Below are 27,371 nucleotides of genomic sequence, written 5' to 3' on the forward strand. Positions count from 1 at the left end.
ACTGGCACCCGCTCTTCAATCCGTACCAAAAATATTGTATCCCAAAATATCCACAGCTAGATCTGAAGCTTTTTCAGGAGGCTGGAGGACCTAAGGAGAAGTGGCTGCTGCTTCTGCGCTGTTTCGTATGCCAGCTGTTAAGCAGGAAGGTTGAGCAGCCTAAATTAGGCGTCACCAAACTTTTACAGCAGAGGACCAGTCCACTGTCCCTCAGACCTTGTGGGCGGCTGGACTATATTTTTTTGGGGGTGGTGGAATGAATGAATTCCTATGCTTCACAAATAACCCAAAGATGCATTTTAAATAAAAGCACACATTCTACTCATGTAAAAACACCAGGCAGGCCCTACAAATAACCAAGAGATATATTTTAAATAAAAAGATGCATTCTACTCATGTCAAAACACACTGATTCCCAGACCATCTGAGGGCCGGATTTAGAAGGCAATTGGGCCAGATCCAGCCCCCGGGCCTTAATTTGCCTACCCATGGCCTAAACAAAGCCCCGCTGGGCCTCCAGTCTTTTCGGAGCTTCCTCTGCCCTCACTGACATCCTCTTTGGGTTCCGGGGAGGGTCTCCTCGCGAGCCAGAAGGACTCTCCTGTTCCCTCCCGCCATTTCCATGTTTGGGTTGAATTATTTCCCAGTGCCATGCACAAGTCGGTCGCACGTAAGGGGGGTGGAGGACACCTGTACCAGGCTTTCTGCAGAGAGTATTTTGGAGGTGCATTTGGATTTCACGTGCCAATCTGATGTCTGCCACTTCCTGCACCCTTAGAGCCCACATGTGACTGATGGATTGAGAGAGTCTCCTTTGCTTTCCAGGGATTTGCGCTTCAACCGCATCAAAGCCATCCAGCCTGGAGCCTTCAGGAATCTGAAGAACCTCAACACCCTGTAAGTGCTCAATCTTCTTGTACCTAAAATGGGAATCCAAAACCCAGAGGCGCAGCTTAGCTTTGCTCTGTTGGCCGTCCGATCCAAATCTGACAGAAATAACCCCGCTGGCTCGCGCACACAGAGGCGAAGTTGAGAAACGGTATGCCAGGCAGCTTTCAAGCCAACTTTATTTTTGGCTCTGGCCTCCGTAAGCAGTATCACCTGCTTGGTTGTTTTTGGACAGGTTTGAGTTTGTGTCGGATCTCAGATTTTAAACAGCTGAGGTGCTTGGCTCCAGAAATCACTGGATCCTCGGAGCACTCTTGGCGAGCCGAGGTCCTTTCAGGATAACAGCACATCTGCAGGCGCCCGGGATGAGTTTGCTTCGAGCGACTTCCATGCTGCGTTCAATTAGGAGGCGGGGAATGAATTAGCACTTGGTACAATCCTACATATGGGTCTGTCGCAGCAGAACCCTCCAGCTACAACCACGCTTTTGCTCGCTGGCTCAGTCCCTGGTCTCTTGCCAAAGGACCACCCCAAAGGGCCATCGCCCTTTGGCACCGATCCTTTGGCAATCACCCCGGCACTTTTTCTGGCTCCAGTCGAAATGCCCCAACCCAGATGTTCTTACTGGGTGGCTGCAGTTTCTGGCAGTGGTGCTCCAAGCAGACTGCTTTGGGCCGATGGTCCTCACTGCAGAATGCAAGAAAGTTTGGAGGGGGTGACGGTTTAAAAACACAATCCTGTGTGAGTGCCTGGAGGCAGCTGGAGGATGGATGGTAGCTAACAGATTGAGGTTGAATCCTGACAAGACAGAAGTACTGTTTTGGGGGGACAGGGGGCAGGCAGGTGTGTGGGATTCCCTGGTCCTGAATGGGGTAACTGTGCCCCTGAAGGACCAGGTGCGCAGCCTGGGGGTCATTTTGGACTCACAGATGTCCATGGAGGTGCAGGTCAATTTTGTGTCCAGGGAAGCTGTTTATCAGCTCCACCTGGTATGCAGGCTGAGATCCTACCTGCCTGCAGACTGTCTCACCAGAGTGGTGCATGCTCTAGTTATCTCCCGCTTGGACTACTGCAATGTGCTCTACGTGGGGCTACCTTTGAAGGTGACCCGGAAACTGCAATTAATCCAGAACGCGGCAGCCAGACTGGTGACTGAGAGTGGCCGCTGAGACCACATAACACCGGTCTTGAAAGACCTACATTGGCTCCAAGTACGATTCCGAGCACAATTCAAAGTGTTGGTGTTGATCTTTAAAGCCCTAAATGGCCGCAGCCCAGTATACCTGAAGGAGCATCTCTACCCCCATCGTTCAGCCCAGACACTGAGATCCAGCGCCGAGGGCCTTCTGGCGATTCCTTCATTGCGAGAAGTGAGGTTACAAGGAACCAGGCAGAGGGCCTGTGGAACGCCCTCCCATCAAATGTCAAGGAAATAAGCAGCTATCTTATTTCTAAAAGGCATCTGAAGGCAGCCCTGTTTAGGGAAGTTTTTAATATTTAATGCTGTATTGTTTTTAACACTTGATTGGGAGCCACCCAGAGTTGCTGGGGAAACTCAGCCAGATGGGTGGGGTATAAATAATTTGTTGTTGTTGTTGTTGTTGTTGTTGTTGTTGTTGTTATCCTTTAGCTCATTCTCAGCAGCAGCTCTCTCAAGGGAGAAACTGCCACCTGTGTCTGCTGCTTTTGAGGTTGAGCAAAAGTAAAGTACCTCGGGTTACATACGCTTCAGGTTACACACGCTTCAGGATACAGACACTTCAGGTTACAGACTCTGCTAACCCAGAAACAGTACCTCGGGTTAAGAACTTTGCTTCAGGATGAGAACAGAAATCATGCTCCGGCGGTGTGGCGGCAGCAGGAGGCCCCATTAGCTAAAGTGGTGCTTCAGGTTAAGAACAGTTTCAGGTTAAGTACGGACCTCCGGAATGAATTAAGTACTTAACCCGAGGTACCACTGTACCATAGTTGAATTACTAGGGTGGGTGCAAACTGTAATTCAGGCATGTCCAACCGGTTGATGGCGATCTACTAGATCTACTAGATCGCGGGGTGCCTGTGGTCAATCACGGTCATCGCGGGATCCTGATCTATCCCTCCCCAAAAAAGCTTGAGAACTGTGGCTCTTCCAACCCCAAGAAAGGTCAACAACTTTGGTATATCCATTGGGTATACTGCCAGTTTATTTACCGTATTTTTTGCTCTATAAGACTCACTTTTTCCCTCCTAAAAAGTAAGGGGAAATGTGTGTGCGTCTTATGGAGCGAATGCAGGCTGCACAGCTATCCCAGAAGCCAGAACAGCAAGAGGGATCGCTGCTTTCACTGTGCAGCGATCCCTCTTGCTGTTCTGGCTTCTGGGATTCAGAATTTTTTTTTTCTTGTTTTTCTCCTGCAAAAACTAGGTGCGTCTTGTGGTCTGGTGCGTCTTATAGAGCGAAAAATACGGCATTTATTTACTGCCAGTTGGACGTGCCTGCTGTAGTCAGTTAAATACCCTGACCTTTAAACAGCAGCTTTTTTTTTTAGAAAGGGTTGATTATTTCAATGGAAAAACTTGTAGTTTCAAGTGCCATCTTGGAACGTTTTAGTAACAATAATAGTAATTTTATGATTTGTACCCCGCCCATCTGACTGGGTTGCCCCAGCCACTTTGGCCGGCTTTCAACATATATAAAAGCATAATAAAACACTGAACATCAAAAAATGTCCCTTTACATGGCTGCCTTCTAAAAGTCATATACTTATTTGTGTTGCATGCTTGAAATTTCTCACTTCTATATTGCTCTTTCATCGATTTTTGGTTATGCTTTCGCGTTCATGATATATCTCTTGCTTTTTGGACTATACACCTCTTAGAGATTTTTGAAATACTGCAGTAAGCAATTCATAAATTCCTTTAAATAAAATAAAATAAACTGAAGAGTGATTAGGTGCCGCAGTGGTTAGAGGGCTCGTCGTCACAACCCATTTATTTGCATGTCAGTTCTCCGAAGAATTGGGCCCATGGTGGCTCACAGCCTATCAAATGAACAACAATAAATATAACATTTTTAATTTAAAAAAAAATGTATTGGGAACAATAGGAAATGATCCTAATGTCAGCAACGCAAAAGGAAAATTGATTCAACACAGTACTAAAAACAATAGGGCTTTGCAAGGGAGTGGGCAGGGATCCACTGGATTTTGAGTTAGATCTGCTGCCATTGTGTGACAGCACAGGGCCTGATTTGATCTGGTTAGAATAATAGAATCATAAAGCTGGAAGGGACCCCAACCCCCTGCAATGCAGGAATCTGCCTGCCTCTGCCTGTTTTTATTTTTCCAAAAAAATTATTCATTTTATGTTATCAGACGACACAGCAATTCTTCAAGCAGCTCTTGTTTATTCCAAGGTCAGAACTGAACTGAAGAGCTCAGTCAGCCTGCTTATATAGAGCTCCAGAACAATGTAACTGTTGCAACTTTCTAAAACTATCCAATCACTGAACGTCACTTTCAATCCTTCATTTGCATACAAACTATCCAATCACTGAACGTCACTTTCGATCCTTCATTTGCATATCTACAGTATCCCCCTGCTGGCCCAGTACATAACATTTTATAACACAAATAAAGAACACAAACAGAAAAACAAACAATGCAAACAAATTTTTGTCATATCCTTATTTTTTCTAAACATTGTTAAGTGGGCTTCCCCAAGTCCCACCTATCTGATTTTCATTTTACTTCATCGTTAGCAGTTTACATATATCATAATTTCTAACCATCTTTTTTTTTATCACACTTAAAATAACTTCATATTTTATCACTTACAAATAATAGTATTTTAAAATACCCTATCTTCTACTTCTAACCCTACAGCCTATATCCACTTCCAAAGCTATTCTAAGATTTAAATATTAACATTTTTTTTTCAAATATTCCTTAAACTTCTTCCAGTCTTCTTCCACCGTCTCTTCTCTCTGGTCTCGGAGTCTCCCGGTCAGTTCGGCAAGTTCCATATAGTCCATCATCTTCATCTGCCATTCTTCGATAGTTGGTAAATCTTGTTTCATGGATGGAAGATGTAAGGCTAGGGGACATTTGGCAACTCAGCTAAACAGCTGCAAATATGTTTTAAGTGCATTATATAAATGTGACACTAGATGGTGATGGTGAGCTTATGGCAAATTCAATATATTTTTCAAAATGCTTCTTTAAACAGCATTTTCACAGCAGGTTTTTTCTTTTTATGTGTCCAGATTCCACTCCGGACTTGCATAAATTAAAACCACGCAGATAAAATACAAAAAAGCTAAATATATATATAAAAGGTCCTTTAAAAAAAACAACCTATAATAAAAATAAAACAATATTAAAAAAACAAAATACAGATGAGGAAAACAACACAGCACTGTTAAAACCCCTTTCTTTAAAAACAAAACAAGAAACCAGTCGGTTGCCAATGATCTGTTTCGAACTGGGTGAGGATGATTTAAAAGTCTGGGTATTATTTTTTTTAAAAAAAGGATTGGATCAAGGGATCTCTGGCCAAGAAGTCTCACAGCGGCAAAGCCAAGAATGTTATCACCCTCTTCTCTTGCCCAGTGCCACAACACAAATGCTGAGGGATTTGTTGGTGGAGGAGAACAATTTTCGCCGGATATTAAATCCTCCCTGTGGGAACAGATGGCTAATTGTTTCTTGCCACAGCCTAATTGCATATAATCTAAAATACTGGCTGGTCCCGTTTGGCTTAACCGGCCTGCTTTGTTTTGCGGTTGCCGTGGCAACCCCGGGATGATGCCTCCACTCCAAGCGAAGAACTGGAACGCCACACGATGGTGGAGATCATGATAGTAAGGCATCGGGGCAGTCAGTCAGATTCCTCCCCCTCTGAGTTTTACTTTGAGTCAGTGGGACAGGAATGAACTTGATTCAGGCTGCAGTTCCCACATAAAGCTGCTTGTGTGGGTTGTATCCAGCCCCATAGAACCAACATGCTTAACTCTGATTAAGGTTTGCCCTATCTCTCCAGAGTGGTGCATGCTCTGGTTATCTCCCGCTTGGATTACTGCAATGCACTCTACATGGGGCTACCTTTGAAGGTGAGCCGGAAACTACAACTGTTATGTACTGAGTTAAAAAGGATGCAAAATACAGCAGTCTGACTGGTCCTAGAACAATAGGACCCAGAATGCTGCAGTCTGATTGGTCCACAGGAGCCACCCAATCCAGCTCCAGGTGGAAGTGAATCCGCAACCTGATTGGCCTACAGGAGAATCCCGGAATTAGCCAATCACGTGGGGCCCATTTTGTAATTTGTAAATAAAGCAGATATTCTGGGGGAACTTCCATTCCTCCTCACCACTATGAGCTGAATAAAGAGCATGAAATCCACTCTCGACTCCGAGTATATTTCAACAACTAATCCAGAATACGGCAGCTAGACTGGTGACTGGGAGCGGCCACCGAGACCACATAACACCGGTCCTGAAAGACCTTCATTGGCTCCCAGTACGTTTCCGAGCACAATTCAAAGTGTTGGTGCTGAGCTTTAAAGCCCTAAATGGCCTCGGCCCTGGATACTTGAAGAATTGCACCTAAACATTAGGAAGAACTTCCTGACAGTAAGAGCTGTTCGACAGTGGAATTTGCTGCCAAGGAGTGTGGTGGAGTCTCCTTCTTTGGAGGTCTTTAAGCAGAGGCTTGACAACCATATGTCAGGAGTGCTCTGATGGTGTTTCCTGCTTGGCAGGGGGTTGGACTCGATGACCCTTGTGGTCTCTTCCAACTCTATGATTCTATGATTCTATGATTCTATGAATTGTCTCCTCTCCCATCATTCAGCCCAGACACTGAGGTCCATCACCGAGGGCCTTCTGGCAGTTCCCTCCCTGCGAGAAGTGAGGTTGCAGGGAACCAGGCAGAGGGCCTTCTCAGTGGTGGCGCCTGCCCTGTGGAAAGCCCTTCCACCAGATATCAAAGAGAACAACAACTACCAGACTTTTAGAAGACATCTGAAGGCAGCCCTGTTTAGGGAAGCTTTTAGTGTTTGATGCATTACTGTATTTTAACATTTTGTTGGAAGCCACCCAGAGTGGGCGGGGTATAAATAAATTATTATTATTATTATCATCATCATAATCATCATCTGAAGGCAGCCCTGTATTAGGAAGTTTTTAATGTTTGATGTTCTGTTGTGTTTTCATATGTGTTGGAAGCCACCCAGAGTGGCTGGGGCAACCCAATCAGATGGGCAGATGATGATGATGGTCATCATCATCATCATCATAATGGGAGAGTGAAGAACCAGCCTAGGTGAGCCACAGCAGAGGTCTCCTCTGGAATGGTAGAGAACCTTCCTGTTTCACAGCAAACTTTTCGTTTGCCAAAGAGAGAAGTGCAATGCCAAAAAGATTAGCTTGGAATCCACAACCGCAAGGGTTTTCTCATGTGCTTTGGGGCTGGAAAGGAATGTTATGACAACGATGGCGAAAACAGTGCTGAAAGGTAAACAAGAGTCCAGACCGTGGACAGGATCCTATTGTATCCGTCCTCCTGACCTTGCCTGCGGAGCTCAATTTGCCTTCCTTTGGACCCAGAGCTTGCTGGTCTTCCAGCTCTGACCCAGTTAGAGAGGCAGACAAATTCCAAATGGCACCACAGGAGAATTCTGAAGCAGATAAGACATTTCTCTCCCTCCCTCCCCGCCCCCCCCCCCTTTGGCAGGATGCAAAACAAGCACATTAATTTAAGGGCCTGGCTACATGAGGTGGCAGGATTTGGCCTGGTCCAGTCATTCTTCAGTGGATTTTTTGCAAAAATGCAGTACATAGCGCTCTGATCCAGAACAGGGTCATGGTGTTCTGGCGGTGGGAGTTTAAGTCCAATCCAAATCTATCCTTTATTTATTTAATATCATTTGTATCCTGCCTTCCTCCCAGCGCAGGACCTGAGGTGGCTCGCAGCATAAATTAACCCAGGTGTAAACAACTAACAACAACAACAACAACTTATTATTTGTACTCCGCCCATCTGGCTGGGTTTCCCCCAGCCACTCTGGGCAGCTTCCAACAAAGATTAAAAATACATCAAAATGTCAAACATTAAAAACTTCCCTGAACAGGGCTGCCTTCAGATGTCTTCTAAATGTCAGGTAGTTTTTTATCTCTTTGACATCTGCTGGGAGGGCAGTTCCACAGGGCGGGTGCCACTATCGAGGAGGCCCTCTGCCTGGTTCCCTGTAGCTTTGCTTCTCGCAGCGGGGGAACCGCCAGAAGGCCCTCAGCACTGGACCTCAGTGTCTAGGCAGAACGATTGGGGTGGAGACGCTCCTTCAGGTATACTGGGCCGAGGCCATTTAGGGCTTTAAAGATCAGCACCAACACTTTGAATTGTGCTCGGAAACGTATTGGGAGCCAATGTAGGTCTTTCAAGACTGGTGTTATGTGGTCTCGGCGGCCGCCCCCAGTCACCAGTCTAGCTGCCGCATTCTGGATTAGTTGTAGTTTCTGGGTCACCTTCAAAGGTAGCCCCACGCACTGCACTGCAGTAGTCCAAGTGGAAGCTAACCAGAGCATGCACCACTCTGGCGAGATAGTCCACGGGCAGGTAGGGTCTCATCCTGCGTACCAGATGGAGCTGATAGATAGCTGCCCTGGATACAGAATTGACCTGTGTCTCCACGCCTCCATGGATAGCTGTGAGTCCAAAATGACTCCCAGGCTGCGCACCTGGTCCTTCAGGGGCACAGTTACCCCATTCAGTCCTCCACACCAGCCCGCCTCCTGTCCCCCAAGAACAGTACTTCTGTCCTGTCAGGATTCAACCTCAAACAAAAACACACAATGAGCATAAATATTAGAAAACAATTAAATAAGAAACTGTATTGAAAACATTAGTGAGAACACTTAAAAGCACAAACACACAAAAAAGCCTAAGACCCAACCTAAGAAGACACTGTCACAACAGCCAGCTGTTGGCCAAAAGGCCAGGCAAGATTAAAAAAAAGTATTTGTCTCCTGGCCAAAGGAAAATAGAGAAGGAGCTGGGCTGTCCTCTTGTGGAAGGGAGTTCCACAGTCTGGGAGCAGCCTCTGAGAAGGCCCTCTCTCATGGCCTCACCAATCGCATACCTCCCAACATTTCTCCAACGAAAATAAGGAGGTCCCATTCCATAATGATAACTTTGCTTTTCATACCCCACACATCTTAATGGGTTGCCCCAGCCTCTCTGGGCAGCTTCCAACATACATGAAAAAACAGAACAAAACATTAAACATTAAAAAAAACCCTACCCTGTACAGGATTCCCTTCAGATGACTCATAGGTCAGATAGCTTAGGGCTGCCATATGTCTGGATTTTCCCAACCATTATCAGGATTTCAAAGGCAGAATTGACGTCCGGGCTGAATTGTCCTGAATCTTAGGCAAGTCAAATTTTTTGGCATTTTTGTAGAAACCCACCAAAATTGTTGAATTTTTTAAAAGAGAAAATTGCCCCCTGACGCCATTTTTACACCCTAGGGTGCAAGCCTAGGGTGTGCTGGTTTTTACTTTTTAAAATATGGCAACCCTAGGATATATCTCCATACCTTCCAACATTTCTTCAGTGAAAATAGGGACGTCATTAGGAAATGTGGGACATTCTGGGGTCAAATCAGAAAACCGGGATGGCTTCTCTAAAGCAGGGATGTCCCTGGAAAACAGGGACGCTTGGAGTGTCTGCAGTCGTAATACGGAGACCGCAGCCTGCCGCCTTTAAAGTAATGCATTAATGTGTGTCTTCCTTTCCCTTATTTTCCCACAGGCTTTTGAACAACAACCTGATAAAGCAAATTGCACGAAGATCCTTCGAAGGACTTGACAGCTTGAAATACCTGTAAGTGTCTGTAAGGAGGCCCAGTGTGACAACAGCCTCTGAACATTAGTAGCGGGAAAGTGAAACACTCCTTGTCAGATGACAGTTGCTTTATTGTATCTACATCCTGCTACACACATGTGCGTAGTAAATATTGAGCAGGAAAATAAATTGCAGGTGCATATTTTTTCTTAATTATTCCTATACCATTAGACAGGGCCTTCTTGGTGGTGGCTCCCGGGTTGTGGAATACCCTCCCTCCTTATTAGCTTTAAAAAGGAGCTTGTAAACATTCCTGTTCACCCAGGCATTTGATGGCTGAGAATTCCTGCTCCTGGCAACCACGAAATTTATCAGCTGTGAGGGTACACAACCATTTCACCCGTTATTAAATTATTTTGGTGGTTTTTAGGTTTTACACGTTTCAAGATATTTTAAATTACTTTTAAATGATTTAGTCATGTTGTTATGTTATTCTGACCTGTATTGTTGAACAACGTTTCTCTGCTCTGGTCTCCTTTGGGAGGAAAGCCCGGATATAAACTTAATTATTCAATGAATTAAGTAATTGATCAGCAGAACACAATTAGATAAACTGGCTTTTTCATGTCGCTAAGCCAGAAAAGAGGTTTGGATCATCCACTGCCTGCCCTGTGTTTTTGCATTTGCTTTGCCAAACTTCATACCCATCTCTTTTTCCCCTTGAGGGGACAGAAAAGCAGCTTGAAGTGTGTCTGATTTTTATTTTTTGAAAACTCTCGGGCAGGAAAAAGATTAGCTATGCACATAACCTCCACTCCCCTTCTCAGCAGGACTGGCGTCAGCAGCAGACATCCTCATTCAGCTGCCAAGGGGTCCTGCCCAGCGCTTTTGGCACCATTGCCCTGGGCCTCCCCTCCTCCAGGGCTCCTTCGTTAAATGAGCACCAGGTGGTCTTCGTTGCAATTGCACCCTGGAGTGACATTGCGGCACAGCGGGGCATGATGGGAAATTGCAACGGCAGCTGGCCTTTTGCTCATCCTCCTCTTCCAGCAAAATATTCACTTGTGTCGGGTGGTGGTGGGAGTTTATTGTCGCCAAGTGCTGCAAACACGGCCCGCAATGACCTGGGCATTCTAGTGCCGCCTTCGCCCATCTGAAGCCCGCCAGATTGTTGTGGACTACTGCTGCCTTGAAGGGACGCGGGTGGCGCTGTGGGTTAAACCACAGAGCCTAGGACTTGCCAATCAGAAGGTCGGCAGTTCGAATCCCCCCAACGGGGTGAGCTCCCTTTGCTCTGTCCCTGCTCCTGCCAACCTAGCAGTTTGAAAGCACATCAAAGTGCAAGTAGATAAATAGGTACCACTCCAGTGGGAAGGTAAACGGCATTTCCGTGCGCTGCTCTGGGTCACCAGAAGCGGCTTAGTCATGCTGGCCACATGACCTGGAAGCTGTACGCCGGCTCCCTCGGCCAATAAAGCGAGATGAGCGCCGCAACCCCAGAGTCGGCCACGACTGGACCTAATGGTCAGGGGTCCCTTTACCTTTACCTTACTGCTGCCTTGAGCCCCAAGCCAGCACCACTGAGAGAGAGAAATAAAACTTTATTCGCATTAGCCAATGGCCATAGCAACAGTAAAGCATTACAGTATACGCAGAAAAGGAAATTTGATATAAAAGCACAATTTAAAGTCCTGAAGCAGCAGTCAGTTAGTGGCCCTTATTCTGATTGCCCCTGCTATGAACCTAGCAGCCTTTGCTGTTATCTGCTCATTTTGATCTGATAAAAGAAAGGACATTGCGGCAGTGGCTGAGCGCCCTGGGATGGCTAGTACGAGTTTGGTGATGATCTCGTTCCTCAGGTCTTTGTAGAGCCAGCACCACTGAAGATCAAAATATCTGGAAGGAACCAAGTTTGAGGAAGGCTGCCTAGTGCTTCCTCAACCACGACGGGGAGGTTCAGACGCTACGGTGGCAGATAAATTTCTAAGGATGGAATCAAAGAATCATAGAGTTGGAAGGCGGGGGGGTCATCTAAGTCCAACCCCCTGCAATGCAGGAATATGCCGCTGACCCATGCAGGGATCGAACCTGCAACCTTGGCATTGTCAGCACCACGCTCTCACCGACTGAGCTATCCAGGCCAGCCAATAGTTACCTCTGTTTTGTTATTTATTTACCTATTGCCTGCCATTCACCCTACAGTCCCAGGGCTGGTTGCAGCATTGAAACACGACACTTAAAACCATTCAAAACAACTTACCACCATAAAAATAAGGGAGGTCCTCAAAACATACGCCCCGAGTGTCAAAAGCCAGGGTAAAGAGGTGCATCTCCGGAATTATCCAAAAGCTGTATAATGACGGTGCCAAATGCACCTTTGTGGGTAGGGGCTTTCACATTTTGGGGCCACCACCGAAAAGGCCCTCTCCCAGGCAATGCCGATACACAGGGCCCCGAACCTTTGAAGGTGGAGGAACTACCACAAGGCGTCCTCTGTTATCTCATGACTCAATAGGGTCTCTCAGGTATTTGGGGCTTGAGTCATTTAGGGCTTTAAGCACTAGTGCGAGTGGATTGAATTGGGCCCTGGAACAAACTGGCAACCAGAGCAGCTGTCTTAAAACATGGGTTAAGTGTGGTCTCAATGGGATGCCAGCCAGCAGTCTGGCTGCTGCCTTTTGGACCAAACTGGAGTTTTTGAGTCGTCTCCAAGGGCCACCTTAGAGTGCATTGTAATAATATGATTTTAGGCTGTTGCATCCAATGCAGTCCTCCTGTTAGCCAGCCAGAAAGCTTTTCTCAACCGATGTAATTTTATTCTCCTTTTCCGCTCTCCCTCTCTTTGCAAGCTACCTTTACAAGAATGAAATACAGAGCATCCAGCAGCATGCATTCAAGGGCCTTTCTTCCCTGGAACAGCTGTAAGTTGGCCGAGGTTTGTGTTGGAAATTGCATGGAGACGAGGGATGGAATTTCGCCTCTGGATTCCTGCCAGCCCCCTGAGACACCATCTGCAAGCGCTCCTTAGAGTCCCGAGAAACTGAGCTTTGATTGAAAAACGAAATAAAAGTAATATGTTTTTATTTATTTACTCTTAGGTATTCCTAGGCTGCTTTTCTGGGCAGCGCCGACTCAAGGCAGCTTGCAAACGTTTCTAGTTATCGTGGTGATAGAGCTACGTTTAAACATCTCCTGCTTTTTAAGCTTTGGTGTTGAGCTTTCTGTCACTCATGTTAATCCACGTAACTCGAGAATGATGATTTCAGAAGTAGATTGCTGCAGAGCACTGGTTGGGCAACTCCTAAAGATGATCTCCTTATCACGAAAAGCATCGCTTGCTAATTTCTGCTTTGCAAATGGCCATTCAAAGAACAACTGCAAGAGAGGTCTGAACCATTTGCTATAACATTCTGGCCAATTGACAACCCAGTTGCCACCTGTCTGTGAGGATCTTCTGGGGAAGATCTAGAATAATAGAATTGTAGAGTTGTAAGGGACCCTATGGGATGCAGGTGGCACTGTGGGTTAAACCACAGAGCCTAGGACTTGCTGATCAGAAGATTGGCGGTTCGAATCCCGTTGCTCAGTCCCTGCTCCTGCCAACCTAGCAGTTCGAAAGCACGTCAAAGTGCAAGTAGATAAATAGGTACCACTCTGGTGGGAAGGTAAAAGGCGTTTCCGTGCGCTGCTCTGGTTCATCAGAAGCAGCTTAGTCATGCTGGCCACATGACATGGAAGCTATACGCCGGCTCCCTCCGCCAAAAAAGCGAGATGAGCACCGCAACAACCCCAGAGTCAGCCATGACTGTACCTAATGGTCAGGGGTCCCTTTACCTTTACTTTAAGGGGCCCTAAGGGTCATCTATCCAACCCCCTGCAATGCAGGAATCTCAACTAAAGAGGCCTCTACTTGATGCCCAAAAGAACTACTGCCAGTCAATATTGAGCTGGACCAGAGGTTTTCGACCTTTTTGAGTCCACGGCTCCCTTGACCAACTACATTCTTTCCACGGCTCCCCTGTGGGCCTGAGGAACCCAGCTATGTCACCCCTTGCCTGCAGAGCTGGCAGCCCCTCACCCTTTTTCAAACACCCTCCCTTGTGGAGTGTTCCCTCAGCCTCCTTCCCCCTTTTCTTGGGAGTCTTCCACTGCTGCCACCCTAGTCTCTCAGCTGCCCTCACCCCCCAAAAAGGTGCCCCCCAAAGGCACCATTCGCCTGCGGAGCTTGTAGCCAGGGCTGCTGCAATAAACAGCTGTGCAAGCCTTTGGGGGGCAGAAATGCAAGAGGGCATCAGAAGAGGGAGGGAAGGAAAGAGGGACAGAGGCCAGGGTTGCCCACGGCACCCCTGACCATCATTCAAGGCACCCCAGGGTGCCACAGCACTCGGGTTGAAAACCACTGAGCTAGACATACCAATGACCGGACATAGTATACGGCAGCCTCTTAGGTTTCTCTTACACCAGGGGTCAGCAAACTTTTTCAGCAGGGGGGGCAGTCCACTGTCCCTCAGACCTTGTGGGGGGCCAGACTAAATATTGAAAAAAGAAATGAATGAATTCCTGTGCCCCACAAATAGCCCAGAGATGCATTTTAAATAAAAGGACCAATTCTACTCATGTAAAAACACGCTGATTCCTGGACCGCCCGTGGGCCGGATTTAGAAGGCAATTGGGCTGGATCCGCCCCCTGGGCTTTAGTTTGCCTTCCCATGTCTTACACCCACCCCCCTCCTCAGCCAGCCATGTTTTGTGTCAGGGTTAGAGCCAGCCACAGGTCAACAGTAAAAGAAGCAAATCTCCGTTGTCAGTGAAGTTAACTCTTTATTCAAAGAAACAAACATACAACTCAGTGGTCTTGCCCTTAAGTGGCAAATCCGAGATCTGAAGGTATTTGCCTTCCACCCTTTCTAAGGCGGCTCCTCTGCCGGATGTTTCCCAAGCAAATTGCATCTGCACACCTCTGCTATTCTCATAACTCTGTGCGTTCTTGGAGACCAGTGAGAAGGGCACTGGCAGAGGAAGAGAGGGCGGGGAGAGCGCACTGCCCCCGGCACCACGATCCTGGTGGGGTGCCATTGCGGCTGGGGGTCCCCCCTCGCTGGGCACCACACCCCTGGGACACGCATCATGAAGCTCCGCCCCGGGCTAAGGCGAGCTTGTCGCAGCAGGAGAGGCAGACGCCTTAGATCAGTGGTTCTCAACCTGTGGGTCCCCAGATGTTGTTGGACTACAAATCCCATCATCCCTGAGGTCTGGTCTTGCTAGTTAGGGGTGATGGGAGTTGTAGTTCAACAACATCTGGGGACCCACAGGTTGAGAAAGGCTGCCTTAGATTCTTCTGCAGTCTCTTGACCTCCTTCCTCTGCTTCAGCCTCCGTGTCTGCACTGCTTCCTGTCACAGGCTCTTCCTGCTCACAAAACCCTGTTGCCCCTTTGGGATCCATCATCTCCTCCCACCCATCTTTCCCCTCTGACCTCTCCCCAATGCCCACCACCAATCCCCTGGCTCTGAGCCTTCTTCCTCTGGGGGTTCCCTTGGGGAGGGGGTCCCCCGGCTGTTGTCTTCCACCTCTCCTCTGTGTCCCGCCCAGTCCCTGACATTTTGCTGAGCTCACACATCACAGCAGAGAGATGAATCCTTCACCTTGGGCTTTCTGACTTATTTTAAGTACAGATGCCTTTGCCTGCAATGTGGGCGAAGTTCACTGGTATTCAGGAAGTCAGAGCCCTAGCTGTCCCCAACCTAGTGTCTTCCACATCTGGTGGGACTACAAACCCCATCCTCCCTGGCCTCTGGGCTGCTGGGAATTGTAGTCCAAAATATATGGAGGGCACCAGGTTGGGGGCAGATGGGGTGATCTCCAGATAATAATTCTTTGAGTTAGAAAAACCCCAACAACTCCGAGATGACACAACAGCTCCAAAAATATTTGCTTTGTAAAAAAACAGCAACCCAGTCCTGTTGAGATGACGTAGTCCCTGACCAGAAATGTCTCGCAAGGCACACTAGATAGACAAAATAAAGAGCCGTGGGGGAGATGTAGGAAAGTATGTGCTCCTTCACAAATGATCTCATGTGCAGCACTGTGGCCAAGATCTAATCTCTCGCTAGCAAATATAATCAACGGCTTTGTAGATGATGTATTAGGAAGGAACGGTCCAGCACTTCTGCGCCCTCAACGAGCCGCTTGTAGTTTTCTTGAGAATAATCTCAGGAGTCTGCGGAATCAGCCTTTGCCGCAAGGAGTGGCTCTTTATGTTTTCATAAAACTTTCTAAATATACCATTTTTAGAGAGTCACGCTTCTGGCTCTACATGTGTCACAGCAGTTGTGCATTAGAGATAGAACAGTTCAAAGGAATGAGGAGCCCCTCTGCTCTGAGCCTCTGAAACAGGTTGTTGTTCAAATGTTATAGCCCTTTTCCCATCCTTTCCGTCAAAATTCAAAACTGTCTTGTAAAGCATTGAGCACACTGATGGACTGGCGGTCCATTTGAGTTCAGGTCTGCTGCAGGTTCATCATGCAGGAATATTTTGCATTCCTGGTCCCCTTTCTCCAGAGAGGAACCCATTTACCCATAGTGTTGAACGTCATTTATATAATTACTTTTACACCATCATTGCATTGTTTTTCACACCGGCCACAAACATTCATTTTCCGCCAGGCCTTTGGCTCTTAATTATCTATGTCCTCGAGTTAGTGGCATGTTTTAAGCCTGCCTTTTCAAAAACAGAATGTCTTTTATATTTTCCTTTGTTGCCTCCCCCTCTTTTTTGTCAGTTCATTTTTATGCATTTGCTTATATATTTTAAGTCGCTTTGAGTTACTTTGTTTAAAAAGCGACCAATAAATTTAATTCATAATAATATATTCGTAGTTGCTCGTTTAAGTCACAGCTTCCCAGATCTTTGCATGAAAGCATTCCGCATCCGCAGTTGCACTGCATAATGGGTTTTGTAGTTTTTCAGGCTGCATAAACAGTCAGTTGCATGCAGGCATAATGCACTCGGTGCATTGCATGGAATTGCAATGCATCAAATGCATTGAGTGAATCTGGGGCTCCTCTGTTCTATCCTGGCTCACAACCCCTGCTTTACTTGTGGCAAGCTAGGATGATCCTACATGCCCTTGGGGAATTCATGGTCTGTTCCATATGTTCTGTTTTCTTCTTCACCCCAGTTACCTGCATTTTAACAACCTTGAAACCTTGGAGCCAGAGACGTTTAGCGACCTGCCCAAACTGGAAAGGCTGTAAGTCATGAGAAAATCAGCAAGCGGTTTGTAGGTGTGACATTCGCGCTAGTCAATTTGTGGTTTGTGCAATTAGCTATTAGAGGTTACTGACCGTAACAGCTTCCCAAAGTGTCTAGCAGAGTTTCCCTAGCCGCAGACAACAAAAACGGTAGTCATACTCAAATGCACAGTCAAGAATTACAGTGCTACCTCGGGTTACAGACGCTTCAGGTTACACACTCTGCTAACCCAGAAATAGTACTTCGGGTTAAGAACTTTAATTCAGGATGAGAACAGAAATCACGCAGCAGCGGTGTGGTGGCACTGGGAGGCCCCATTAGCTAAAGTGGTGCTTCAGGTTAAGAACAGTTTCAGGTTAAGAACGGACCTCTGGAACGAATTAAGTTCTTAACCTGAGGTACCACTGTACTTTGTGCAAGCATTTGGCGTTTCAGTTACTACTATCTACAAACTATACAGTCCTCCTTCCTCTCTTTGGCACGGTATACAATGGTACCTCGGGTTACATATGCTTCAGGTTACAGACGCTTCAGGTTACAGACTCCGCTAACGCAGAAATAGTACCTCAGGTTAAGAACTTTGCTGCAGGATGAGAACAGAAATCGTGCTCCGGCGGTGCGGCAGCAGCAGGAGGCCCCATTAGCTAAAGTGGTGCTTCACGTTAAGAACAGTTTCAGGTTAAGAACGGACCTTCGGAACAAATTAAGTACTTAACCCGAGGTATAACTGTACTTTCAGTCTAGTAATAAACAGTCCTGATATCGCAAACTCATAGTATCAGCAGCACACTTTACCATACATGCAAACTAGCTGTAAACATGCGTACTAACAGCGTATGTGTGCTCTCCTCGTGCCTCAAATTGCAAACTCATCTTCCTCCTTTTAATTGCATCTCCAGCTGACACCAATTAAGCATGGAGTGCCACTCCCACACATTGAAGAAACTTCTGGAATGCTTTTTAAACTTAAAGGAACCGTATCTGTTTCGTGAAGAATGTATTCCTAACATTAACATCATGCCTAGCTTGGCCTGCTGAGAGGGGTGCTTGGAAACAGCACCCCTAGGTGTGTTAAAACTTCACCCAGGGACAGTCTCTGCCTGTCACTTGGGAGATGGCCTCAAAGAATACCCGGCTAACATTCCGACTCTCTTTACTTCCCCCCGTACAGCTTCTTGCACAACAACCGCATTTCCAGAATCCAGCCGGGCGCTGTCACCCAACCGGAATCGCTTAAACGCCTGTAAGTGGATAATCGCTGCAGCAAAGAACAATTCATCATTCTGGGTGGAGGCAAAAAGCTCGTCCCAACTGGACGCAGCTGTGTGGCTTTGCTAAATGTGGGAGACCCATGGTCGGTCCCACATAAACTTAACCTCTCAAGAAGCCATGTTGCTGGGTGGGCAAGATGCTAATTTGTTCAGCCAGCCTCTAATCCCCCTGTGCAACTGCCCCTGCCCCCCAACCAATTTCAATATGGAGTCACAAATCGCAGAAGGTCCAAGTTTCCATCCCTAGCTGTTATGTACTGAGTTGAATAGGACCCAAAAGGCAGCAGTCTGATTGGTCCTAGAACAATAGGATTAAGGATGCAGCAGTCTGATTGGTCCTAGAACAATAGGGTCCAGAATGCAGCAGTCTGATTGGTCCACAGGAGCCACCCAATCCAGCTCCAGGTGGAAGTGAATCCACAACCTGATTGGCCTACAGGTGAATCCCGGAATTAGCCGTGGGGCCTATTGTGTAAATAATGTATATAAAACAGACATTCTTGGGGAACTTCCAGTGTGGTGTAGTGGTTCAGAGCAGTGGACTTGTAATCTGGTGAACCGGGTTCGATTCACCGCTCCTCCACATGCAGCTGCTGGGTGACCTTGGGCCAGTCACACTTCTCTGAAGTCTCTCAGCCCCACTCACCTCACAGAGTGTTTGTTGTGGGGGAGGAAGGGAAAGGAGAATGTTAGCCGCTTTGAGACTCCTTCGGGTAGTGATAAAGCAGGATATCAAATCCAAACTCTTCTTTCTCCTCACCACTATGAGCTGAATAAAGAGCATGAGATCCACTCTCAACTCCGAGTATATTTCACTAGCATATCTCGTTTAAAAGATCTTGGCCCACCAAGCTAGAAAAGCGCTGCCTGAGATGGTGGGAGAACTCTACCCATAGAGAAGGGCATATAGGGAAGGGCCTCAGCTGATGATCACAGGGTCTGAGTCGGTTCATCTGGGGAGAGTTTTGGGGTCCTGAGTGCAAAGTCACCATTCCCGTGAGGCTACCGGGAAGTCTCTGGCAATTATAATCCCCACTTCTTCTTCCTTCACATCTTCGTCTCAGGCGGCTGGACTCCAACGCCTTGCTGTGCGATTGTGACCTGATGTGGCTGGCAGAATTGCTGAGGAAATTCACCGTGCAGGGCAACACCCAGACGGCAGCTACCTGCGAGAACCCAAGGGAGCTGCAGGGGCGCTCCATCGTCACCCTGACCACCCAAGAATTCAACTGTGGTGAGCTCCCTGCCACAGGCACCGCAATATCGGTTTTGTTTATCTCGTTGGCATCCAGTGCCTCGCATAACCTTGCCGTAACTTTAAACTTCACCCACCCCTTTGAAGAATCATTAACCTCTGCATCAAGCCACCTTGGTGCTGTAGGAGCGTTTCATGGCCATCCTACCTGTTATGTACTGAGTTGAATAGGATCCAAAAGGCAGCAATCTGATTGGTCCTAGAACAATAGGATTCAGAATGCAGCAGTCTGATTGGTCCTAGAACAATAGGATTCAGAATGCAGCAGTCTGATTGGTCCTAGAACAATAGGACCCAGAATGCTGCAGTCTGATTTGTCCACAGGAGCCACCCAATCCAGCTCCGAGGTGGAAGTGAATCCGCAACCTGATTGGCCTACAGGAGAATCCCGGAATTAGCCAATCACATGGGGCCCATCGTGTAAATAATGTATATAAAGCAGACATTCTGGGGGAACTTCCATTCCTCCTCACCACTAGGAGCTGAATAAAGAGCATGAAATCCACTCTCGACTCTATTTTACTACCCAGAATGCCTTGCTCTGAAGAAAGACACACACACACACCCAGTCCTTCCTAAAGCAAAGCAGGGAAAGAGATGTTGGCAGATCATCCGATTTAATACATGACGTGGCCTGAGGGCGCTACTGCCGGTTTACCCATACAGCCCAGCAGAGGCGCCAGCTTGCAAGGGAGACTGGAAGGAACAATGTCCCGTGTGTGACTTCACGCATGACATTTACCTCCGATGTTCTGACATCCGGACACTGGGAGGAGCCAGGGGCGGAGCCAAATGCGGCCATCGCAAGGCTTCAGTAGCAGACAGCTCCTTTGCCTCCTCCTGGCGCCATCACCAGCGGGTGGCTGCTTCAGCGCTCCTTCGTCTCCATGGAGGAGGAGGAGGAGCCAGCCTCTGAAGCCATGCTTCAGTCGGCTCCACGCTTCGCCTCTGTGCTTTTTGGACATTGGGCCCGCTAGCCCACAAATATTTGGGCCCCCCGAAAGAGCTCGTCTCCCAGGAGCTGGCACGCTGCAGTCCCACTTTGCTTTTGCACCATCCTGGTAAAGAGCAGTGATGGAACTGGTGGTATCACATCATCACCTAACTGCTAGGTCCGTTCCTTGCTAAAGATGGGGGATAGGAAAGGAAATGGAAGCTGCGGGGATGAGAAGATATGCCACCATCTTGAAGAGCCCAAAACCATCAAGGGGATGGAGTAATTACCTTGTGGCTTAGGGCCCTCGTATTTACGGGACCGCCTTTCCTGGTATGCCCCGCAGAGGACCTTAAGGTCCATCAATAATCATAGTTTAGAGGTCCCGGGCCCTAAGGAAGTCAGATTATCCTCCACCAGGGCCAGGGCCTTCTCAGTGATGGCTCCGACCTGGTGGAATGCTCTGTCCCATGAGACCAGGGCCCTGCAGGATTGAACTTCCTTCCGCAGGGCCTGTAAGACAGAGCTATTCCGCCTGGCTTTCAACTTGAACTTAGCCTGATCTTTTATTCCCCTTCCTTCTCTCCCTCTCCCCTTTTTATGAAGATTACCCGCTCTGGGATCCCACAGCTAATTCTCCGCTGGTCTCCTCGCTGGCTCAAATAAGACTAACTTACCCAGCTAGACCTGGTGATCGTCTAATGTTTATTGGATGGATTTCCCCCCTAAATTGATTTTTGAATTCTGAATTTATTGTTATTCACATTTTATACTGTATTTTATGCTGTTTTTGTTGCATCAATTAAGTGTTTTAAATTTGTTGTTAGCTGCCCTGAACCGGGAAGGGAGGTATATAAATAAAAATTTATTATTATTATTTATTATTACGCTTAAAGGCTGCAGGATCTGGGGCTTTTGGGTTCAGAGAAAAGGCGAGTAAGTTGACCTGCTAGAACAGGGCAGTCCAACTTCTCAAGCGGGGCACACTTCGCGGTCTTTTTCAGAGAGGCCCCGCATCACGACCGAGCCTCAAGACGCAGATGTCACCCTGGGCAACACCGTCTATTTCATCTGTAGAGCAGAAGGTAACCCCAAGCCCAAGATCATCTGGCTCCACAACAAGTAAGTCTCACACAATTTTCACCATAGCTGTCAACTTACAGATTTGAAAATAAGGGACCAGCAGCCTCGAAAATAAGAGATCAGCAGCCAAAATAAGGGATTTTGCGAGCACAGGCATGTTCAACTTCTGAGCCCCCCTGAGCAAAAGGCAGAAAGCCCAGCCAGCAGCCAAACGAAGCCTCAAGCGGTGGTTCCCACAGCGCAGCAACCCAGCAAAGGGGATGCAACAAGTAAAACTACCGTCACCTCTCCGCTGGGAAGCGCTGAGCAAAGGCGAGTCCCCAGGCAACGCGGCCGATTTGATCGGCACAAGGCATGCAAGCTCCACCCCGCAGTCATTCTTAGACTCCTTATTGGGTGAGCAACGCAGCCAAGCAACACAGTTGGAGCCTCCCTCCTCCCTGGCCGGCAGGGAGGGAGGGAGAGGAACTGCTTCCTTTGAAACCCGGGAAATTTAAGGGACATCATCAATAAGGGACAGCAGCGGGACATGGCACTGGGATAAGAGACTTTCCCGCCAAATAAGGGATGGTTGACAGCTGTGATTTTCACCCAGCTGAGCCAGAATGCAAGGGTGCTCTCTCCGGAGGAGCACAGGCGTAAACCAGTCTGGCTCTGACCTGACCCTCCCCTCAGAGAATCTTGGGGATTGTGCCTTTGGGCTCACCATCTTTAAAAAACTCTGACACGCGAGGAAGAAGGGCTGCGGAGGGAGGAGGGGAAAGCAAGGCTCAAGCACAAGTTATTCAAGTTAAAATTAATAATAATAATAATGAATTATTTATACCCCACCCTCCCCGGGCAGAGCCAGGTTGAGGGCGGCTAACACCAGTAAAATTACAATAAAAACATAATGTGGGGGGGAGAGAAAAACAATTTAAAATGCAGGTTAAAATACAATTTAAAATGCACCCTCATTTTAATAGTAGCCCAGAGATCAAAACCGTAAGGGGAGGGAAACATGAGGGTCAGACTGAGTCCAAACCAAAGGCCAGGCGGAACAGCTCTCTCTTGCAGGCCCTGCGGAAAGATGTCAAGTCCCGCAGGGCCCTAATCTCTTGTGACAGAGCGTTCCACCAAGTCGGGGCCAGTACTGAAAAGGCCCTGGCCCTAGTTGAGACCAATCTAACCACCTTGCAACTTGGGACCTCCAAAGTGTTGTCATTTGTGGACCTTAAGTTCCTCCGCGGGGCATACCAGGAGAGGCGGTCCCGTAGGTACGTGGGTCCTGACATTACAGCCAACGTTAGTGGCAGTTCTGGATGTCTTGCCCTCGGTAGAGGACAGTCGTCGTCCCCCACCTCACACTCTTCTCTCCCCACATTTCCACATCAAATGCAGGTGCAGAGCAGGCGGCAATGTTCAGGACAGGAGCGCAAGGAAGCTGCTGTCACAATACGCAAAATTCTAGGACTACTTCAAAAACTCCATCAGAGTCCAAATATCAAGGAGTTCTGATTTCTGAGCAGCTCCCGTCCCTAGCTTTACAGACACTTACCGTATTTTTTGCTCTATAAGACACACTTTTTCCCTCCTAAAAAGTAAGGGGAAATGTGTGTGCATCTTATGTAGCGAATTGCAGGCTGCGCAGCTATCCCAGAAGCCAGAACAGCAAGAGGAATTGCTGCTTTCACTGCACAGCGATCCCTCTTGCTGTTCTGGCTTCTGGGCTTCAGAATATATTTCTTTTCTTGTTTTCCTCCTCCAAAAACAAGGTGCGTCTTGTGGTCTGGTGCGTCTTATAGAGCGAAAAATACAGTATGTGCATATCTATCTCTTGAGTTAGCGTATCTAGGGATGCCCCTGGCTGACTCCTGGTTAGGCTGAGCTAACGTGACAGTTTCCTGCTCCCAGGAGTTCCCAGATTCGGAGCGTTCAGTTCTTCCTTTCTGTTTCTCAGCAACGAGATCGACATGCAAGATGACGGGCGTCTGAACCTCCTGCAGGACGGAACATTAATGATCCAAGATACCAGGGAGTCGGACAAAGGCGTCTACCAGTGCATGGCCAAGAATGTTGCCGGCGAAGCAAAGACCCAAGAAGTTGTGCTGCGCTACTACGGCCACCCATGTAACGGCTTTTAAAGATCCTCTGAAATTTAAGAATTGCCGCTGCATCCGTTAGAGAGCAAGCAGCCTTATGCTAAGTCGGACGCATTGGTCCATCAAGCTTAGTACTGACTACACTGGCTGGCAGCAGCTCGCTAGGGTTTCAGGCAGAGGACATTTCCAGCCCCACCTGGAGATAAAGGTAAAGGGACCCCTGACCGTTAGGTCCAGTCGTGGCCGACTCTGGGGTTGCGGCGCTCATCTCGCTTTCTTGGCCGAGGGAGCCGGCGTACAGCTTCCAGGTCATGTGGCCAGCATGACTAAGCCGCTTCTGGCAAACCAGAGCAGCACAAGGAAACGCTGTTTACCTTCCCGCCGGAGTGGTACCTATTTATCTACTTGCACTTTGACGTGCTTTCGAACTGCTAGGTTGGCTGGAGCAGGGACCGAGCAACGGGAGCTCACCCCGTCGCGGGGATTCGAACAGCCGACCTTCTGATCAGCAAGTCCTAGACTCTGGGGTTTAACCCACAGCGACCAAGGGAATAACTCCAGAACCTTCTTCATGCAGAGAAATCTACTGCTGAGCTCAGTCCCTTTCCATTTTAAGAGATGGATGGTGGAGAAATTTGGTTCAGTATCCTTCTAGTATAAACTAAGCACTCTCATTCATTGTGATTCTCGACTGGTTCAGAGTGGTTCAGCAATAAGTCAGGTGTAGAGAACCTGTGGCCCTTCAGTTGTCATAGAATCGTAAAGTTGGAAGGTACCCAGGGGTCATCTAGTCCAACCCCCTGCAATGCAGGAATTAGACTCCAACTTCCATCAGTGGGCAGCCAGTGTGCTCAACGGTCAGGGTTGATGGGAGCTGGAGACCTGGAGAGTCACAGTTTTCCCACTCCTGCTCAAGGCTTAATTCCTTTGTGGTGAAAGCCCCACATACTTTGTATTAGGAAGTAGAATGGGAATCTGTCGGTTTTAATAGTGCTGGTAAGGAGACTTTGAAAACTCAGGGTCGTGGGTTTGAGCCCCATATGGGGTGAAACTTTCCTGCATTGCAGGGGGTTGGACTAAATGACCTTTGTGGTTCCTTCCAACTCTGCAATTCTATGATTCTGTGACTGCATTGGGTCCGTACCTCTTTGTCGCTAAGACCACTAGACAAGCCTGCTGGTTCAGACCCAAAGCTTACCTATCTAGTCCAGAAATCTGTCACTCCCCTATCGACCTTCATGCACTCTCATTCCCTTCTTTAACAGAGGGAGAATAATGACTGTCCTACCTTATAGGGCAGGGGACGTGGGTGGCGCTGTGGGTTAAACCACTGAGCCTAGGGCTTGCTGATCAGCAGGTTGGCGGTTCAAATCCCCACAACGGGGTGAGCTCCTGTTGCTCGGTCCCTGCTCCTGCCAACCTAGCAGTTTGAAAGCAAGTCAAAGTACAAGTAGGTAAATAGGTACCACTCTGGCAGGAAGGTAAATGGCGTTTCCTTGTGCTGCTCTGGTTTGCCAGAAGCGGCTTAGTCATGCTGGCCACATGACCTGGAAGCTGTACGCCGGCTCCCTCGGCCAGTAAAGCGAGATGAGCGCGGCAACCCCAGAGTCGGCCACGACTGGACCTAACGGTCAGGGCTCCCTTTACCTTTACCTTATGGGCCTGTTGTGAGAACATGCATTCTGAGCACTAGATAAATGCTAAGCACCAGAAACCAACTCTCAACACCCAGCTCTTGTTTCTCTTTTGCTTTCAGCCAAACCCAGCTTTGTGATCCAGCCCCAGAACACGGAAGTGCTGGTTGGGGAGAGCGTCACTTTGGAATGTGGGGTCTCCGGGCACCCTCTGCCCCGCGTCACCTGGGTGCTGAGCTCAGGGTCTCCACTGCCCCAGGACCCTCGCTTCACCATCACCAGCTCCGGGGGGCTGTACATCCAAAACGTCACCTTCTCGGACCAAGGGCAGTACAGCTGCAACGCGAGTAACAGCGAGGGCTCCATCCAAGCCACGGCCAACGTCATCGTGCAAGGTGACCAAGACACACACAGTAACCGCCGGGCACAGGTGGGCGGGAAGTTGTGCCAAAGTCGGGAAGATCTAGGTAAAGGTAAAGGTACCCCTGCCCGTACAGGCCAGTCTCGACAGACTCTAGGGTTGTGCGCCCATCTCACTCAAGAGGCCGGGGGCCAGCGCTGTCCGGAGACACTTCCGGGTCACGTGGCCAGCGTGACATCGCTGCTCTGGCGAGCCAGAGCCGCACACGGAAATGCTGTTTACCTTCCCGCCAGTAAGTGGTCCCTATTTATCTACTTGCACCTGGGGGTGCTTTCGAACTGCTAGGTTGGCAGGCGCTGGGACCGAGCAACGGGAGCGCACCCCGCCGCAGGGATTCGAACCGCCGACCTTTCGATCGGCAAGCCCTAGGCACTGAGGCTTTTATCCACAGCACCACCCGCGTCCCACACTCGGGGAGATCTACCTCGGAACAAAAAGTATCAGACGTGAGAAGGGCCTCCTGGCTGAAATCCATGCGTTTCTGAAACTTTCGCCCAACCGTCTTGATTCAAAATGGCATTGATCTGCAGCCAAACCTGCCCCTCTTCGCAGGGACCGCCATGCAAAATTTGGTTATGATGTCTTAAGACGTGTCCAAATGCAAAGAAGTTTCCAAAATAGACAGGCGCCGCCCAGCTTGGGTGGAGGTTATGCTCTGGGCCTTTGCACGTATAAGAAAAAATTGTATAACTGGGGAGCCTAAAAAGCATCTAACTAATGGGTAGGCAAACTAAGGCCTGGGGGCCAGATCCGGCCCAATTGCCTTCTAAATCCGGCCCGCGGATGGTCCGGGAATCAGCGTGTTTTTACATGAGTGGAATGTGTCCTTTTATTTAAAATGCATCTCTGGGTTATTTGTGGGGCATAGGAATTCCTTAATATATATTTTTTTCAATATATAGTCCGGCCCCCCCACAAGGTCTGAGGGACAGTGGACCGGCCCCCTGCTGAAAAAGTTTGCTGACCCCTGATCTAAATGCTCACTTTTTCTGCTCTTCAGAAATCTCTCCTGCTCACTCTCCACACAATTCTCTCTTCAACTAGATGCCTGTATAGCCGTTTTGTCCTGATTTGCCTGAACAATGCTTTTGCAGAGGTTAAACCAGGGATAACGGTAAAGGGACCCCTAACCATTAGGTCCAGTCGTGGCCGACTCTGGGGTTGCGGCGCTCATCTCACTTTATTGGCCTAGGGAGCCGGCGTACAGCTTCCGGGTCATGTGGCCAGCATGACTAAGCCGCTTCTGGCGAACCAGAGCAGTGCACGGAAACGCCATTTACCTTTCCGCCGGAGCAGTACCTATTTATCTACTTGAACTTTGACATGCTTTCAAACTGCTAGGTGGGCAGGAGCAGGGACCGAGCAACGGGAGCTCACCCTGTTGCAGGGATTCGAACTGCTGACCTTCTGATTGGCAAGTCCTAGGCTCTGTGGTTTAGACCACAGCGCCACCCGCGTCCCAGGGGTAGTCAACCCTTTTATACCTACTGCCCACTAATGCATCTTCCTTGATGGTAAAATTTCCTTACCGCCCACCAGTGCTCGATGGAAGGAGGATTCAGCTTGTGCCGTAGAACCCCCTACTGCCCACCCAGAATCCTGAAACGCCCACTAGTGAGCAGTAGGGACCAGGTTGACAACCTCCAAGTTAGACAATGTCCAGTTCTGGGTGGAAAGGGATTTTTTTGCCATTCTCGAAAGGCCTGATTTCTGTTCTTTTTTCCC

The 27,371-nt window shown here is 48.3% G+C and overlaps 1 protein-coding gene across 3 annotated transcripts in view; it reads left to right on the forward strand.

Moving 5' to 3' along the window:
* LOC310680532 (peroxidasin homolog) overlaps positions 1-27,371 on the forward strand; it is a 70,736-nt gene that overhangs the window by 18,489 nt on the left and 24,876 nt on the right. The window contains exons 3-11 of one of the 3 annotated variants that reach the window (XM_083447256.1): positions 826-897; positions 9,681-9,752; positions 12,563-12,634; positions 16,894-16,965; positions 18,139-18,210; positions 19,303-19,472; positions 21,432-21,549; positions 23,450-23,619; positions 25,348-25,620. In XM_083447256.1, the coding sequence (XP_083303382.1) occupies positions 826-897; positions 9,681-9,752; positions 12,563-12,634; positions 16,894-16,965; positions 18,139-18,210; positions 19,303-19,472; positions 21,432-21,549; positions 23,450-23,619; positions 25,348-25,620 (1,091 nt within the window). The other 2 variants (XM_083447257.1, XM_083447258.1) reach the window with 2 other exon arrangements.

This window comes from Podarcis tiliguerta (genome assembly GCF_965153285.1).
Source record: "Podarcis tiliguerta genome assembly, chromosome: 6".
Classification (NCBI taxonomy): Eukaryota; Metazoa; Chordata; class Lepidosauria; order Squamata; family Lacertidae; genus Podarcis; species Podarcis tiliguerta.